At 41.7% G+C, this 19,105-nt stretch overlaps 1 protein-coding gene across 1 annotated transcript in view; it reads left to right on the top strand.

Annotated features, from left to right (window-relative positions):
- Positions 1 to 19,105, top strand: part of GPR148 (G protein-coupled receptor 148) — a 39,923-nt gene that overhangs the window by 13,587 nt on the left and 7,231 nt on the right. Inside the window, 1 exon segment of the mRNA XM_082396288.1 lies at positions 288 to 19,105. Coding sequence (XP_082252414.1) covers positions 19,038 to 19,105 — 68 coding nt within the window. The 5' untranslated portion in view covers positions 288 to 19,037.

The raw sequence follows: 19,105 nt of genomic DNA, 5'->3' as shown, positions 1-19,105 counted from the left end.
TAGCTACTTTTATTTTTATTTATTTATTTATTTTTGGCTGTGCTGGGTCTTCGGTTGTGCGAGGGCTTTCTCCAGTTGCGGCAAGTGGGGGCCACTCTTCATCGCGGTGCGCGGGCCTTTCACTATCGCGGCCCCTCCCGCTGCGGGGCACAGGCTCCAGACGCGCAGGCTCAGTACTTGTGGCTCACGGGCCCAGCTGCTCCGTGGCATGTGGGATCCTCCCAGACCAGGGCTCGAACCCGCGTCCCCTGCATTAGCAGGCAGATTCTCAACCACTGCACCACCAGGGAAGCCCCTCTCATGGTAGTTTAATTTATGGTTTCCTAATGACTAATGGTGTTAGGCATCTTTTCATATGCTCATTGGCCTTTCCTCTATCTTTCTGGTAAAGTATTCAAATGATTTTAAAAATAGAGTTCTGGGACTTCTCTGGTGGTGCAGTGGTTAAGAATCCACCTGCCAATGCGGGGGACACGGTTTCGATCCCTCGTCCGGCAAGATCCCACATGCTGTGGAGCAACTAAGCCCAGGTGCCACAACTACTGAGCCTGCGCTCTGGAGCCCGCGAGCCACAACTACTGAGCCTGCGTGCCACAACTACTGAAGCTCGCGTGCCTAGAGCCTATGCTCCGCAACAAGAGAAGCCACTGCAATGAGAAACCCGCGCACCACAATGAAGAGTAGGCCTCACTCGCCGCAACTAGAGAAAGCCCAAGTGCAGTGATGAAGACCCAATGCAGCTAAAAATAAATAAATAAATAAATAAAATAAATTTAAAAAATAAAATAAAAATGGAATTGTTTGTTTTCTTATTATATTCTGAACTCTGAGAGATCTTTTATATTCTGGTTACTTTTCTTTTATCAAATCTATTTTAAAATTTTTATTGGAGTACAGTTGATTTACAAATATAAGAGCTATGGTTTGAAAATATTTTATCCCAGTCTCTGGATTGTCTTTCCATTTTCTTATTGTCTTTCGAAGAGCAGAACATTTTTTCTTTAATCTGTTTCTTTTTTTAAAAAATGGAGCTTTAGTTGCTATAGTTCACATACTACAAAATTCTCCTTTTTAAAGTATACCATTCAGTTGTTTTTAGTATATAAACAGAATCATGCAACCATCACCACTATCTAACCAGGACATTTTCATCCAAAAAGAAACCTCATACCCACTAGCGGTCACTCTTCATGCCCTCCTCCCCCTAGATCCTGGCAACCACTAATCTACTTTCTGTCCCTATAGATTTACCTATTCGGGTTATTTCATGTAAACGGAATCACACTATATGTGGCCTTTGGTTTCTGGCTTCTTTTACTTAGCATAATGAGCTCAAGACTCATACATGTTGTAGCATGTATCATTCCTTTTACAGCTGAGTAACACTCTGTTGTATGGTTATACCCTACTTTGTTTATTTGTTCATCAGTTGATGGACACTTGCGTTGTTTTCACTTTTTGGCTATTATGCATAATGCTGCTGTGAACATTTGTGTCCAAGTTTTTGTGTGGGCATATGTTTTCATTTCTCTTGGGTTATACCTTTGAATGAAATTGCTAGGTCATATGGTAATTCTATGTTTAACCTTTTGAGGAACTGCCAAATCGTTTTCTAAAGCAGCTGCATCATTTTACACCAACATTTGCACCAACGTTGTGTGAGGGCTCCGATTTCGTCACATCCTCCCAACACTAGTTATTGACTGCCTTTTGACTCTAACTCTCCTAGTGGGTATGAAGTGGTATTTGATTGTGGTTTTAATTTATGTTTCCCTAATGACTAGTGACAATGAGCATCTTTTCATGTCTTCTTGGCCATGTGTATGTCTTCTTTGGAGAAATGTCTATTCAAATCCTGTGCCCTTAAAAAAACTTGTCTTGGGGTCCCCTGGTGGTGCAGTGGTTAAGAATCCACCTGCCAATGCAAGGGACAAGGGTTCAAGCCCTGGTCCAGGAAGATCCCACATGCCACGGAGCAATGAAGCCCGTGCGCCACAACTACTGAAGCCTGCACGCCTAGAGCCCGTGCTCCACAACAAGAGAAGCCACCGCAATGAGAAGCTTGTGCACCACCAGAAGGAGTAGCCCCCGCTCACCGCAACTAGAGAAAGCCCGTGCACAGCAACGAAGACCCAACGCAGCCAAAAATAAATAAACAAAAATATAAATAAATTTATTTAAAAAAACTTGTCTTTTTATTGTTAAGTTGTGGGAGTTCAAAGAGCAGAAGTTTTAGATACTGAAAAAAATTATGCACTTTTTATTTTATGGCTTGAGTTTTTGTGTTCTATATAAGTAATAATTGCCTAAACTAAGGTTGCAAAGATTCTTTCTCCTATGTTTTTTTCTAGAAGTTGTAAAGTTGTTGCTTTTACATTCAGGTTTATGATCCGTTCAAGTTGAATTTTGTTTATGATTAAGGGTACAGGTCAAGGTTCATTATATTTATAAATAAAATAAATAAGTAAGTAAATAAATATTACAGCACTATTGAAAATACTCTCCATTTACTTTTGATTTGCCTTGACATCTTTGTCAATAATCAATTGCCAATATACATATGAGTCTTTTTCTGAACTCTGCTCTGCTCCATTGATGTATAGGTCTATTTGCACACCAATATCACACTGTCTTAATTATTGTAGCTCTTTTAGTAAATCTTAAAATTCAGTAGTGTTATTCCTCCAACTTTGTTCTCTTTTTCCAAAGTTGTTCTGTGTATTCTAGATCCTTTGTTTTTCCATATAAACTTTAGAATCAACTTGTTAATTTCTATTTTAAAAAAGCCTGCTAAGGTTTTGTTTGGAATTGCATTGAATATATGGATCAATTTGAGGAGAATTTAACAATATTGAGTTTTCTGATCTATGAACATACCTATGAACAGATAATTTTTTTTTTCTTTGGCCATGCCACGCGGCTTGCGGGAATGAACAGATAATTCTCAGGAAGAGTCATTGCTTTACCTGGTTCCTGTGTGTTTATCTCTTATGGTTGATGATCAGTCAGTCAAAGTGGCAGTTCCCCTCCTCTTGCAAAGGTGGGTTCAGAAAAGGGCTTGTGACTCAGTTCTGGCCAGTGAGGCTGGAGGGAAATTGGCTCTGGGAGTTCTGGGAACAGTGTCTCTGTCCTAAGAAGACATGGGAAGAGAGGCCCCTTTCTTCCTCCGGATGTTGTAATGTCTAGATGTGATGCCAGGAATTGCTGCAGTCATTTTGTGAGGGGAATCAGAATGAGGGCAAACAGCCAACATGTGGAGGATGACAAAGCAAAAAGACAGAAAGACCCTGGATCCTGACGACCACACTGAGCCAGGCTCTAACCAACCTTGGATCTAACACGTCGCTTCCTTGTTAGATGAAAAAAAGATCTTCAGGACTGCTCAGGTCTACTTGCATTGGGGTTTTCTGTTATATGCAGTGGAAATCATCTTATCTAATATCTTATCAACAGCTAAAACACATTCCTGGAAAATCATAAGCTATAGATTTTTCATTTAAAAAGTATTTTTTGTTTATTTTTCCTGCTCTTTAAAATTTTGTGTTGTTTTCCAAATTTATGAACTCAATATATGAATTCAGCCTCATTGTAAAAGTACAAACATTACAAACCTGATTAATACAAAAAGTCAGGGAACCCTCCTACACTGTTGGTGGGAATGTAAATTGGTGTAGTCACTGTGGAAAACAGTATGGAAGTTCCTTAAAAACTAAAAATAGAACTACCATATGATCCATCAATTCCACTCCTGGGTATATATCTGGAAAAGAAAACTCTAATTCTAAAAGATACATGCACCCCAATGTTCACAGCAACACCACTTACATCAGCCAAGACATGGAAGCAACCTAAGTGTCCACTGACAGATGAATGGGTAAAGAAGATGTGAGATATATATATATACACACACACACACACACAGTGGAATATTACTCAGCCATAAAAGAGTGAAATAATGCCATTTGCAGCAACATGGATGGACCTAGAGATTATCATACTAAGTGAAGTAAGTCAGAAAGAGAAAGACAAATATCATATGAGATTACTTATGTGTGAAATCTAAAAAAATGATACAAATGAACTTATTTTCAAACAGTAACAGACCCATAGACATAGAAAACCAATTTATGGTTACCAAAGGGAGAAGGGGTGGGATAAATTAGGAGTTTGGGATTAACACATACTACTATATATAAAATAGATGAACAGCAAGGTCCTATTGTTAGCACAGGGAACTCTTTTCAATATCTTCTAACAACCTATAACGGAAAAGAATCTGAAAAAGAATAAATAAATATGTATATATGTAGAACTGAATCACTTTGCTGTACACCAGAAACTAACACAACATTGTAAATCAACTATACCTCAATAAAAAAAAAAGTTGAAATATCCTCTAGGTCTCCCTCCCCCCAAAGCTAACCTGATACCCTTCCTAGAGAATAACCATTATTATCAATTTGCTGTGCATCCTTCTAGATCTTTTTCTATGAGTGAAAGTGACAAATATACATCTATTTTAAAAACATAGCTTATTTAAATATTTATAGGCACAGATGAATGAAAATTTAAAATTTACAAGGAATTTTTAAAAATATAAGAACTTTTGTCATATGAGTATTGACATGATTTTAAATATTTTTCCTTTTACAGGAAAAACATTATGTATTGAGATACATGTTATATGTTATATCTCAGAATCCAGTAGAAAGTGCTGGTAACCTTTTAAAAAGATAAAAATGTATATCTAAAAAGAAATATAATGATGTCATTGAATACTGGTACAGGGTAGTTATAAAACACACATTCACTATTAATGATATAGTTCCAATCTCAACCAGTTCTGTTAGAACTAGATTATTCCACCTGTCATATTTTTGTACCCTTTCCTCAATTACACGTTTCTTCTAGCCCATAGTGTCTAGGGCTGTGACTTTACATGAAAAGGGGCTGTTAAAAGAAAGTGCTTGGGGGCTTCCCTGGTGGCGCAGTGGTTAAGAATCTGCCTGCCAATGCAGGGGACACGGGGTCGAGCCTGGTCCGGGAAGATTCCCACAAGCCATGGAGCAATGAAGCCAGTGTGCCACAACTACTGAGCCTGTGTGCCACAACTGCTGAAGCCCACATGCCTAGAGACCGTGCTCCACAACAAGAGAAGCCACCACAATGAGAAGCCTGCGTGCCACAACGAGGAGTATCCCCCGCTCCCTGCAACTAGAGGAAGCCCGCGAGCAGCAACAAAGACCCAATGCAGCTAAAAATGAATAAATTAAATAAATAAATTAAAAAAAAAAAGAAAGTGTTTAACTACCTCGGGTAATGTAAGCTATTGAGTCAAAGCAACCTGGATTAAAAAAAACTTTTTAATCAATATTAAAAGAAAAATTCATTTCTCCCCAAATTCCTACAATCCCATTCCCTGAATTAACGTTAACAGTTTGGTATGTAATTTTCTTTACCTTTTCTTATGCTGGGTTGTATGTGTGTGTAAAATGGGGTCATGTATTATCATTTAACTTAGGATATGGGTTTGACTGTAATAAAGACCCCAAATAACAGTGGCTCACACACGAGAGAAGTTCACTTCTCGTTTGCAAAACAGTCCAGTTTTGAGTAGTCTTGGAGATACGGACATTCCACAGTGTCAGGGACCCCGGAGCCTTCTAGCTTGTTGTGCTGTCCTTCCTAGGTATCGTTCTCATCGGTAAGATTACCACCACTTCTGCACTCCAACCCAAGGAAAGAGTGAAAATCTAAGGGGAAGGCATTTCCCCTTCTAAAGAGAACAACCTGGAAGTTGCATGCATCACATCTGCTCTCATCCTGTGGGCCATAATTTAATCACAGACCACACCTCACTCCGAGGGAGGCAGGGAAAAGCAGTCAGGGTTGGAGGGTTCAGACAGCTCCTGAGCTGCCTCCCAAGGGGTCAGAATCTCAGGCACCCCGAGCATCGGTGTTTTCATGCCAGATCATTTTTATGAGCAGAGGCTGAATCCTGATGACTGCAAGTTCTCTGATTAGAGAATGACACAAAAGGGCAGAAACAACAAAGGGGAGGATTGATGAGCTAAAATTTAAAACTTCAGAACTGTCAAAAATACCATATGAAAGTTAAAAGGCACGTGGTGTACAGTGAAAACTATTTGCAACATATATAATAGGAAAATGCTTAATAATCTCAATATATTAATGACTCTTACACATCTGTAAGAAATAAACAAATGCTCCAATTGAAAATGGGCAAAGAATGTCAGTGGCAACTCAGAAAAGGAGAAATATAATAAGCAAATAAATATATGGGAAAAAAACCTCCAAGCACTGTATATGGTTTTTAAAAATGCAAATTAAATCAGCAATGGATTACCATTTATGAAATAGAGACTTTGTGTTGAAACTTTATATATGTTGAGGGTTCTGGGCTGGGAGGAGTGAGGCAGTTTTTTTGGCATTCTCATGCTCTGTTGGTTGAAATATAATTGAAATAACCTTTTGGGAGAGCCATCTGGCAATATGAATCAAAAATCTCTTAAAAAGGACATAGTTTGACTCAGAAATTCTACATTAGAAATGTGTTCGAAGGAAATAAATGTGTTCTCTAATATTTGGGAGACTCAACACAGAATTGTTTATATTGATACAATATGGAAAAACCTGGAAATGTTGTAAACGCCTCACAATAGGGGATTAGATGTATAACTTAAAGTCTGTTCATAACGATGGGTTACTCTGAAGCAATTCATAATTTTGTAAAAGTATATTTATCTTGGAAAAGAATGATGATTATGATGTATTTTTAAGCAGGAAGTTATAAACAGTATGTTCAGTATGGCCCCATTTTTATAAAAATATCGATATGAGTTGTTTAGAATACACTCAGTTACAAGTCACAGAAAATTCAATTTAAACTGATCTCAACAAGCAAATTTATTGGCTCATCTAACTAGTAACTCCAGAAGTAAGACAGATTTTGGTGTTAGCTTAATTTAGCATCTCGGAAAACCCTTTGAAAACCTGATTTCTTTTTCTATCTCTTTTTTGCCTCTGAAGCGTCTGCTTCACCTGAGAGATGGCTTGTCTTGTGGAGGCAAATGGCTGCCAATAGCTCCCAGGTCTCTGAGTCCAAACCCAGAGAAGGAGTGTGGGAGGGAGCGTTTGAGTGTCGTCCTCCACCCCGCCCCTTGGCAGGAGTCCTAGGCTTTCCTCTGATTGGATCATCTGGATCACATGACTTTCCTGGTGGCCGTGGAAGTGCTTTGTATTGATTGGCTTAGGTCTGGGTTAGGTGCTGGCCCCTAAAACACTGTGGCAAGAGCATGGGTTTATTTTAATTTAGTTTAGCCAAATCAGGATCTACACAGGGGCTCAGCGTGGGTAAATCCCAACAAAATTGCATGCATGTCCCACAGTGGTGCGGGATCGAACGGCTGCTGAGAAGCTCATCCTAAGATCCACTGAAACACAGAAAAAAGGCTGGAAGGATGTACACCAAAGTGCCAACAGCGGTTATCTTCAAGTGGCGGAAATATGGGGAATTTAAAATTTTCTTTATGTTTGCCTGCACTTTTCATTTTTGACAACAAACATGTACGACTTGAATAACTTTTAAAAATGAAAGCTATAAATATGAGGAAAAGCTGGTGTGTAACGCTTGCGATGTAATTAGCTGCTTGAGAGATTTAAAGCAGACATGTTGGCAAACAGGAAATATGAGTTTTCAGAGTGGTACCACCTGTGCTTTGCAGAAGTTTCTAACCGCCTTTCTCTTGCCTCTATTATGAAATTGTGATCAGTTCTAAAGATGTAATCGGAGATCTTTGAAGGCTAGTCTGATTTAAAACCACTGGTTCCAGTGGCTAGAGTTTTCCCCCAATGTTAGGGTGGGAAACATTTTAGCTTTCTCTAGAGATGTTTTTCCTTGTCACCTCTAAACACCATGAAGTGGGTCCCAAATCCCACAAGAGGTGCAGAGAGCATGCGTCTCTTTGCAGAAGGACCTCTGTGTGCAGAAGGGGAGGCGCTGGCCCCCCGTTATCCCACTTCCTTCTCGGACAGATGGCCCTGAGTGTTCTTTCAGGAAGTGGTCGCCCTAGAGAGTCCCTGGCTTTCTCTGCCCTGTGAATCACAGTGCGACACGGACTGCAGGCACCACGGAAAGGGCCCCAGGTCTGAAGACTCGGGGTCCTGGGAGAAACTGAAGTCCCTGGGTTCACTCCTGTTAGATGCTGGGTATTGGGGGTTCTTCCTACAATTCGTGAAGAAGCTCCTGCTGCACTTCCGCATACTTTTCCCTGGAAAAGAGAACTTGTTGTTCTAGTGGCAGAAAAGACCTCCACTGGTAAAGGAAGGTAAGGGGTTCTCATGTCAGTCTGGACATCCCACGTCTCACTTTTATTTCTGCTTGTAATTGATGCTTAGCTCTGCATTTTCAGAAATTTGATTTTATCTGATCCTGCGCTTGTGAAATTATCCCATTGTGATGGTAAGCAATGAACTGGCAATTCTGTTTCACAATGAGAGCTGTACTTACCAAAAAGATCAAAATGCTCCCATTTGAGAGGTCAAGGCACTCTGGTCTCAGGAAAATACACGTGGGAGAGGAAATGAGGCCAGAGGGTGGATATTGGATGGTCTGAAGGAACCATTCTGAGTTTCTCCTGGAAATGTCATCCACCTCCCCCACCAGAATGTAAACATCATGCAGGGAGGGACTTTGTCTTGTTCGATGTTGTATGCACAGCATCTAGAACAATCGGAGGTACTCAACACATAAGTGATGAATGAATGAATGGAAGGCCGGCTAGATGGAGGGATGAACCCTTATTAATTTCTAGAGACACCGCCCATGAGAAGTTTTCCCTGACCCTTCTGGGAAGATTAGACTCCCTCCTCTGGGTTTCCATGACACTTTGAATTAAAGCACTTAACTCATAGTATTGAAACTATTCGCTTACATATCTGTCTTCCCTAAAAGACTGTGAGCGCTGCAAATGCAGGGATTCTGCCTTATTTTTCCATTTAACTAACTACAGACACTTTTCACAGTACTCTGGCACATGGTAGATACTCACTGAATACAAAAATACTGTGGCAGCCTCATGAATATCTCTCAGCTTGTAGGACGTACCTGTTAAGTGGATCAGGACATTACATTAATCAAGGCCCCTTTGCTTCCTTGGTGTTGGTCTTTGCTTTTCATTGCTTCCCAGGGAACAAGCATCCTTCTATTTTCAGCTGTTATTACAATATCCTCTCTGTTGAACCTACATTACACTGAATGGTTTCCATGGATTACATTTCCAGGATCAAATTAGTCACCTCCTGGTGTTATACAAAGAGGCACCTTAATCTTATCAGCAAACCGTCTGCAAGTCTTAGGATAGGATGTATTATTTCTAGGAGGGCCATCTAGAGACAGTATAACCCTCCTGGGTTATGTGGATTCTTAGAGCTCTGGTCACACAAACTGAAGCCCCCAGTCTCATCCCCACTCATTTTTGGCTCATCTCTTTTATCACCTATGATCCTCTGGTCTGGAGACTGCACTTCCTCTAATAGGTATACTTGCCTTCTGACCAGGTCATATTTCCTTGGGGTCCAGGTGGGGATTTGCATGGCGCCACTCTGACGACTCTGAAGAAAGCAAATGGACGCATGTGGTCCTGGATCATCCAGAAATAATATTCAGTGTTTTGAGACCAGGAATTTAGAAAGTCAAGACCTAAACTAAGTGGCAAACACACATTTGAGATCAGGGCAGGCTGACAGTTTGCAACAAGGTAGATACTCAAGTTAGGTAAAATTGGCAATAACCAGGGAATGGTGATGTGAGCCTGATTCTAGAGTTTGCTACAGCTAAGGAACCCATAGATAGATCTGTGGAGCCCGTGCATGTGGACGGTTTAAGTGGTTGAGGAGGTGGTGAAAGGGAAGGTAGGAAATTTAGAGTTCTCTTGGAAGGTTCTTTGAGTGCTGGTGCAAGCCTCACTAGACCAGAGTGACACAGCTGTGCTTTTGCTGGAAACCACCACTGGGATTTATTCATCTCAGCCATTGTTTCCTTATCTAAGGCCCACCCTCACCTCCCAGGAGGCCTTGCATCCTGCACTTGGATTCATCCAGTTGTGTTGTACACGGAGAATCCCTGTGATGACGGCTCCTTTGTTCTTTGATGGGGTAGCTACTCCATGTCAACATCTTGATGGCTTTGAAAGACTCTTAGTCATTTGAGCCAAACCCCGAAGTTGACCAGTATCTGGATCTAGCTAACTGTACCCTTCAAACACATGTGTTTCCTTAAATTAGATAATTTCTTGACTGTTTCTCCTGCTGTAGGCATCATCTATAAATTTGTCTTGATCAGATTTGCCCTCACTTCCTCTCCACAGGGCCAGCCTTTTTTGCACAGTTGTGGTTTCCTAGAGAGCTTCTTTACCACCTTCTGTCTTTCTCAGGCAGCCTTATTAAGGTTTTTGATGGCCTTACTTCTTCTAGGAGGCTTCTCCTGCTAGCCCCATGTCTGTACTGCCCTGATCGCAAACATCTCCTGCCCTGATTTTTCATGCAAGAGAAGGAAGAATACCTTCCCCAGATCCTCTTCTTGGGAGAAGGAGAAAGAACTCACCTTTCTTTATTCTAAAGGTTTGTGACTTTCATATATATTCTCCAATTTAAAATATTTGAAACTCCTCTCTCTTTTTGCCATCTCTCTCATAAATGATACCAGTGTATGAACATTCATACCTGCTCCCACTTCCAAATCAACAAAGTAAATTTCTTGATGACAGAGGCCATATCTCACTCATCTCTGCATACTCACCCATGTGGTAGGTACCCAATTCATGTTTATTGAATGAATGAATGAGTAAATGTGTAAATGGAGAAACTGGGATATCAGCATGAATTTTAAAATTCTGACTATAAAATTTTTGATCAGGGTTTTCAAAGTCAATAATTTTCTTTGTCACCAATACTTAGAATGTAAGTTCTTTTGAAAAATACAAAATACAGTTACAAATAATGTTTGCAAGGATAACATTAATGACAATAATATATTTTCTGCTTGAGAATAAGTCCCTTAAATAAAAAGATAAATATATGGTCATATTTTAAGATAATTACAAGGATAAATATTGAAATAGCCATTTGCTCTATAAATGTGATTCAAAATTCTATGCCAATTCTAAGAGGCAATTATAAATGCTAATGAAAATAACCATGAATATAATAACTTGGTATAAGTGCACTTTGCTATGGACAAATGCAAGTCCATTCAGATGGTAATAGAAACTTTGCTGTGATAGGTGAGCTTATATCCCTGCAAAAGGAACTTTATAAATATATAGGTTCTGACAATTTAGAGAAATCAATTATACAATAATTGAGTAAAAATTCAAGTTAATAATCAATTATGTGCTAAGTACAAGTTCTCAGAGCAGGCAAAAGGTTAAGGTGTTCCATGAATTTTCACTTTCAATTATAAGATTTGTTTAAAATCATAGTTTTTAGGTTTAGAGAGTTGATTTTGTGTGACATGTATAATATGAATGGTGCAAAGATACCTAATAAAGGTAGGTATACTTAACCAAGCGATGTATATTATATGTAGATTTCAAAACTTAGGGAGTTCTTTTTCATCAGTAAAACCAGTCACATCATATAAAAAAGGTTAGTAAGAATAGCTATAATTAAATTGTACTTTAATTTGGGGAAATGAAATTCAACCTGATAGAAAGTTTATGATAATCCCAGTGCTGAGTCAGAGAGAGAAAACCAAAGCGCTTCATGGAATCTGCTGATTTCAACTTTGCCAAGATTGTGCTGATAAAACATCCAGTTTACTGCTAAAGCCAGGCATGGTTGACTGAGACAGAAAGGGTGTGTCTTGTCCCTTAGGATGGGGCAACTATTTTAACTGTGCATGAAAGGAAACCACTGACTATGGAGTAGAGGATTGCATACTAGCAAAGCACAAAACTCACCATCTTGGCTGTTTTGTGTTATTTTATAAGCTTTAATAATGTTAAAATCATATACAGGTAAATTAACTTTTAGCTAGCTTAATAATTGCAACCACGTAATATTAAAATAGCTTTAGCATATTTTAAAAGTAAATGCTACAAAGTGAACTTTTGTGAGAAACTAATAGACCAAAGACAAAATCCTCTCAGATTCTGAGAAATAATATTGAGAATCATTTTCTCAGCAACATATAGCTTGCTGTTTGCTTTTTGTGGTTTATAGACATCATACTGATCTTTGGCATCTGGAGAAATAGGCAGGAAGGGAGAAAGGCCATCTGTTTACTACCTGCCAGGTAAGTGTCAGAAGATTCAGGATTGTGTAAGCTCCTTGGCCTTACAAGGAGCCTTGGCAAGACGAGACATCAGAGCCTTGGCCTGTGTTGGCTAATGAGTATCCCCAGCTCATGGATTTAAGAGCTTGGTAACCATAAGTTTGGTTTCTACATCGTTTGCAAATATTTTCTCCCATTCTGAGAGTTGTCTTTTTGTTTTGTTCATGGTTTCTTTTGCTGTGCAAAAGCTTATAAGTTTGCTTAGGTCCCATTTGTTTAATTTTGCTTTTATTTCTTTTGCCTTGGGAGACTGTCCTAAGACAGTATTGCTATGATTTTTGTCAGAGATTGTTTGCCTATGTTCTCTTCTAGGAGTTTTATGGTGTCATGACTTATATTTAAGTCTTTAAGCCATTTTGAGTTTGTTTTTGTGTATGGTGTGAGGGAGTGCTCTAACGTCACTGATTTACATGCAGCTGTCCAGCTTTCCCAATGCTACTTGCCGAAGAGACTGTCTTTTCTCCATTGTATGTTCTTTCCTCCTTTGTCGAAGATTAATTAACCGTAGGTGTGTGATGCACATTGTTTTTTAAGAAGTGTTTCTGAGCATTAAGAAAGGGCCATGTTTCATTAAAGCAAGGTAGTGTGTCTCTAGATTAAGGAATCCTACGAGTGCTTAGAAGAATGTCTGTAGATCAAAGTTTTGATCAGAAAAAAATTGGGGAAGGAAGCTTGACGATTTCCCCTTTTTATAAAAAAGAGCAGGTTAACACAAAAGTTAACTGCCTGGGAAGGCACTCACTAGCAAAATATGTAATTTTTCTGTCTTCAGAAGTCACAGGATATACCTTCAGAGGCTTTGTGACTTTACCTGCTTCCCCACATCACCCCTGGGAGCTGTTTCCAGATGGTTAACACTCACAGCTAATATTTAGTAAGTGCTTATTCTTGATGTCAAGTGCCTGGCATTCAGTAAACACCAGTTCCCTCCCTTCCTTCCTGCCCGCTTGGAGGAGAATAACAGAGGTGATCACAGAAGCTTCACAGACTGGAGTGATTTTTAAAATACTAAAGAGGTAAGACCACAATTAGAGCAAAGGGGAAGACATGTTTAAAGAGAAGGTGGCATGTTTACGGTGAGAGAGGAGAAGGTCTGATCATTTGGGAAGGGTTTTAGGGGCCATTCTGGAAGTATCCACTTTTCTCACTGGCCTTCTGCCAGCATCCACTTGGCAGATGGTAGGCTTCTTGCTGCTTCGTTACACAGCCTTTCCTCTGAGCATACACACCGCTAGGGTCTCTCTCTCTCTGTGTCCTAATCTCCTCTGTTACAAGGACACAGGGCATCAGTCAGATTGGATAAGGGCCTCCCTAATGTTCTCATTTTAACTTAATTACCTCTTTCAAGACCCTGTCTCCAAATACAGTCACATTTTGAGGTTCTGGGGGTTAAGGCTTCAACATCTGAATTTGGTGGTGGAGGGGACACAACACAGACCCTAACACCTGCTCAGCCTTTAAAATATTTTTTCCTTTTTTTTAAAAAGAATTCAGTTCACATGCATCAGTATGGTACTCCAATATGGCTACAATATAATTGAGTTTTTTCCTAACTCAACAAATAACAATAACAAAATGTTATCTCAGAAATCATAACAACTGAGTTATGTTTCAGACTTCACCATTAACCAGCAACTCCCTGAGAAGAAGTGTAAGGAGCCCTTTACAACCTCTAAATATCAGCCTTCACTGACTGAGGGCCCTGGCCCAGTGGTTTAGCGAGTGAGCCCTGGAGTTGGACTGCGTTGTCCAAATTCCAGTATCACTGTCATGGGCTAATTAACCCCTGAGAGTTACTTCCTTCCTCTATCCCTCAGTTTTCTTTACTGAAAAATGGGAATAATGATAGTGTCTACTTCATAGGCTTGCTGTGCAGATGAAAGAAGTCAGCCTCATTCACAGTGAACTGTCAACACATTATCTGCTATTATATTTTGTCTGTGTCGTAACAAAATATCAATTTCTAATGCTCCCTTCCAGGCCCATCACTCACATTTGTACACATCCAGTGCTCCTTTGATTTTCTTCTCAAGTGTGGTGTCTGTTCAGGAATGGTTACCTTGGGGACCCTCAGAGGTGAGAGAAGGGAGAGATACCCCCAGCTCAGTGACCCAGAGCTCACAATGAGGCCAAGGCAGCAGCTGCCCCTCCATGAAGGGAATCTGTTTCACTTGGCCCGAGCTGCCTGCCATGCCCCTGCTGCTGACCGGAAGGGGCAGAGGATAGAGAGGAAGCATGGGCTGCCCCAAGTTCATTAGCTTCCTGGAGAAACGTCTCCAAGTGCATGTCCTGTTTCAGGGCCACTAGGACTATCTTTTCAGACCCATGTGGAGATAAACAAAGACCAACCACAGGAGAAAAGCAAAGGCTATCTATTCAGAACTTGCTAGAACAAGGGAGTCACCCAACATCATTTGCAGTTTGGCGGAAACTCACTGGCAGGGGAGTGGGAAAGCTTTCTGATGGAAGAAAGGGAGGGTTTCAGGTAGGCTTAGATGGGGGACTGTGGGCCTGGGGAAGCTGGAGGTGGCCAATAGGAAGTGGGGTGTCCTATGGGATCGGTTAGGGGTACATATTTGATTCTTCTGGTTGGTCCTAAGTTGGAAGCAGGGACAAAAATTGGGGAAGTTGTCAGCTATTAATCATGTCCTGGCTGTTTTGATTGTTACGGGTGTTGCTGTTTGCCTTCCTGCATTGTCACTAGAGACAGCCATCCGACTTCCCCCAGGTCTGACGTACCGCAGGCTGCCTTCCTGGGCCGGTTACTGTAGCTAAGGACTTGGTTTCCTGGGCACGTTGCTGCAGGTTGTAGGTGAGAGTTCTATTTTTATATATGGTCTGGCCAAATCCGTTTGTAGATTCAGTCTCTCCCTGTGGGCAGCCTGTTGCCCTCAGGGGTTGGTCCCCAGCAGGGCACTTAGGATGAGACCCAGGTGCTTCGCTGTCTTGTATGTACCCATTCCAGCCTCCCACACCTCTGATTCTTACAAGATTTGTGTAGGGAGTGGCTGATTCTGATTTTTTTTCAGGGCAATTGTGGGTATAATGTAATTCTTTGCATAAATCTCTAAAGCTTCAAGATTTTATTTCAAAACTGAAGCCAAAGTAACATTTTGGGCTAGAAGGAAACATTATTCCCCATTTTAGAATTCCAGAAGGAGAAGACTCTAAGTGGAGGTAATATGTATAGATGAGGGCTTATTATATGGGTTTGGTTGCCACGAGCTCTTGACATGCAAATATATGTCCACGAAGGAATATGAATTTGGAGACTGGGATGTTCTTTCTGGCTGCATGATCCAGAATAAATGACTGATCTTCTTGAGGTCTCATAAATAAATGAAAGGCAATACTACTTGCCCTCATTGATTTTGCAGAGTTGCAACCCTCCTGGAGATTTCAGATGTACAGAAAGTGTTCTAAGTATTTGCTATGGTTGCAATGTCTTCATTGTGCAAATTTCTCCTTTGTGGGCTGCCCGCTCTGCAGAGTTCCTATCAAATACCGCTACGCAAGGCAGGCCCTGTCCTAGAGAGCCGGGAGTTCTATTCAGGTTAGTGAGACGGGGAATAGATGAGAACGCTCTGGGGCAGGAGTGGGGTAATCTTGTTCTCAAGAATAAGGTAAAAGCCCAGACATTCTAGGCCTGAGTTAAAGGAAGGGTGAGGAGTTTGGCAATGCTGCATGGGGGTGATGTAAGGAACCAAGGCCCAGAGCAGCAAAGTGATTTAAGTACCCAAAGTCATATTCCTCTTTGGCAGCAAATCTAGGCTTAGAGCCCAGTTCGTGTGATTCCCCAGTCCAGAGGTAGAGTGTTTGTTCCCTCTCACCAGGGTCTTCATGCAGTGTTTATGGGAGCCCTCCGTTTCTGTGGTGGCACCCTGAGGGCAGTTACAGCCGTGTGCTCTGGGAGCAAGAGATCAAGGAGGGGGCATGTAATGCGGGCAGATGTGCATTTTCCTGTTTATTACTGAGGGGTTCTAGTGTAAGAGCTTGACTGAAAAATCTGCAGCTAAAAGAAAGCTTGACAATGACAGTGACCATTACAATTTCTATTCCTCTCTGAGGAGCTGGAGTTCAACAGCATGACAATGGCACAAAAATCCATCCGAAAAGGGAAAATTCTCCACACAGGGTGACAACACAATATGTAGGAAAAAAAATTATGCCTTCACAAGGGATTTCATAAGGAGCTTCGGCATTTTCAATTCTCAGGGAGTGGCATCGTCGTACCTCCATTGTGGTTTGCCCTTTAGGAAATCAGGAGCACTTAGTGTGCCTCTTCAGGGTCCATTTTATATACTTTCATCTCTAGGAGCCAGAATAAAGGAATAGAAACCTATTTAAGCTAGCTCAAATAGTAGAGGGGGCTGTGATATTTTTAGAACCCAAGGACAGAAAATGCAGGGCATCTTGGTAGAATCAGAAGTCCAGGAACCCAGGTTGCTCTCTGTCTTGCAAGGGCTTCCGTGGTCCCTGCCTCTCTTTGCTCCTCTCCAGCCGCTCTCTGTCTCTTTCTTCCTCTCATCTACACTCCGACGTGGCTGGCAGGTCAATTACACGCTATCATGCTCGGACTACATCCTCTGAGAATCTCATGGTTGGGTTTTTTAAGAGACAGACGCTGATGGACGCAGCACAGCCTGCAGAACGATTTTCCACGAGGCACACTTCTCCCAGTCCAGGCAGCTTTGATGGAGGAGGAGGAGGTCGTGAGGAAGCAAGGAAGCAAGGCGAGGGTGGGGCCCACCTCCTGCGGAGCACTGCACCTGGGGAGGCAACAGTTGGTACCTCTACAGCAGACTGGCACAGAGACAGCAATGACGGTGTAATCAGGGGCTCCCCAGGCTGCCACACAGTGTGCCATTCCCTGCTGCGCATGCCTCAGAAGCTTTATCAGGCTCCTGTGCACGTCTTACCATTTCAGTGGACCCCATCCCTCAGCAATCCCAAGATCCCAGCAACTTCCTGGGCTTGCCGTCTTCCAGCTCCTTAACAACAGAAACAATTCACCTACAGATGGGGTCCAGTTGGTCAGACAAACGATACTGGTTAAAGAAGAACTGGGAGAATGCATCCATCTGGCCTTGCATTTCCTCCTCGTAGTTGTTGAGAGAGTGGGCTCTGGCGTTGTACTCCTAAATCCAAATCCTGGTCCCACTGGGCAATAATCGTACGGCCTTGAGTGGGCTGTTACTTATCCTCTCTAAGTCTCGGGTTCCCCATTTGGGAAAAGTGTGTAACAAACCCCGTGGTGGAAAATAAAACATACTACAGGCTTCGTGAGGCGTGTGCTCCGAGCACAGTCTTTGATCCCTGGGAAGTACTCGGTAAACGTCAACCTCGGCTGCCGTCGTTATTGTTAGTCTCCTTTTCATGTCTTAGGGACCCAGATGAATTCAAGTCTTTGCATCAACGAGTTCCCCCCATTCCTCACAGCTTTGGCCCTAACTTCTCCCTCAGATCTTTTCGTGCATTAAGTGTTAACAAGGGTTTGATGGCTAATCAACTGACTTTTACAATGTTGTGCTTTGTGCTCCGAATTGAGCAGAAGTTCTCACAACCAAAGACAGAAAAGGATGCCTAAGGAGTAAAACTTTGACCTGCTTTTGAGCAATTTGCTGAGTACTGAGAGTATACCTTTCAAACCCTCCTTTTAAACGATCTAAGCATATGTCTAAAGTTCTGATTCCAATTCTGGAGGGGGGGAGTCCGCCCACCACAACCAAAGCAATGCTCCAACACCAGCTGGGTGTCCTACAGTTCAACTCAGTTCTGATACTATATGCCTAGAGATACTGTCAAATCCCACAGGTTAAGGGCGCAGTCCTGCAAGACTATCCCCCTACCACCACACCAGACACCAACTGCAAGTCCGTGTGGTCATCTGTGTTTCTGACCTGCACCCTCTTTGGGTTTGATTAATTTGCTAGAGGGGCTCACAGAATTCATAGAAACATTTTACTTACTAAGCTCCCAGTTTATTATAAAAGGATGTAACTGAGAAATGCATAGGGCAAGGTATGCGGAGGGGCCACGAAGCTTCCGTGCCCCCTCCAGGCGAGCCACTACCCCTAAATCTCCACGTATTCACCAACATGGAAGCTCTCCCAACCTTGTCCTTTGGGTTTTTATGGAGGCTTCATTACACAGCCATGACTGATTAAATTATTAGCCATTAATGACTGATTCAACCTCCCGCCCCTCTTCCCTCCCTGGACGCTCGAGGAGGGGGAGTGGGACTGAACGTTCCAACCATCTAATCACAAGGCTGGGGCCCCTGACAACCAGTCCCCATCCTTAGGTGACCGAGGGGCTTTCCAAAAGTCACCTCATTAACATAACAGAAGACGGTTGTCACTCTCCTCACTTAGGAAGTTCCAAGAGTTTTAGCTCTGTGTCAGAAATGGAGCAAAGACCATATATATATTTCTTATTATAAATCTTAATATCACAATGCCCCTCCCCTGAAGTGAAGAGAGAACTCCAGATGATTTCTCCAGTTTCTTTGATCCATGTCAACACTCTCTAAAGGTGTCATCGTCTATACCAAAAAACGTGCAATCTGTTCCTTGAGACTGTACACAAGGTCAGAGGGTCAGAAAGCCACACAAGAAGCTTTAACACAGATTCATCCTTTCTCATTCTTTTCTCCTGCAGGATCCAAGTTTCCCCAAAGATCATGAACTTGTCTTCCGAGCACTGCAACACATCAGATTGGCTGAGGCTGGAAGCAACAGTGAAGGCTTC

This window comes from Balaenoptera borealis, assembly GCF_965194805.1.
Source record: "Balaenoptera borealis genome assembly, chromosome: 6".
Classification (NCBI taxonomy): Eukaryota; Metazoa; Chordata; class Mammalia; order Artiodactyla; family Balaenopteridae; genus Balaenoptera; species Balaenoptera borealis.
Note: the sequence above shows the minus strand (reverse complement) of the source record. Positions and strands in the feature narration are given on the sequence as shown.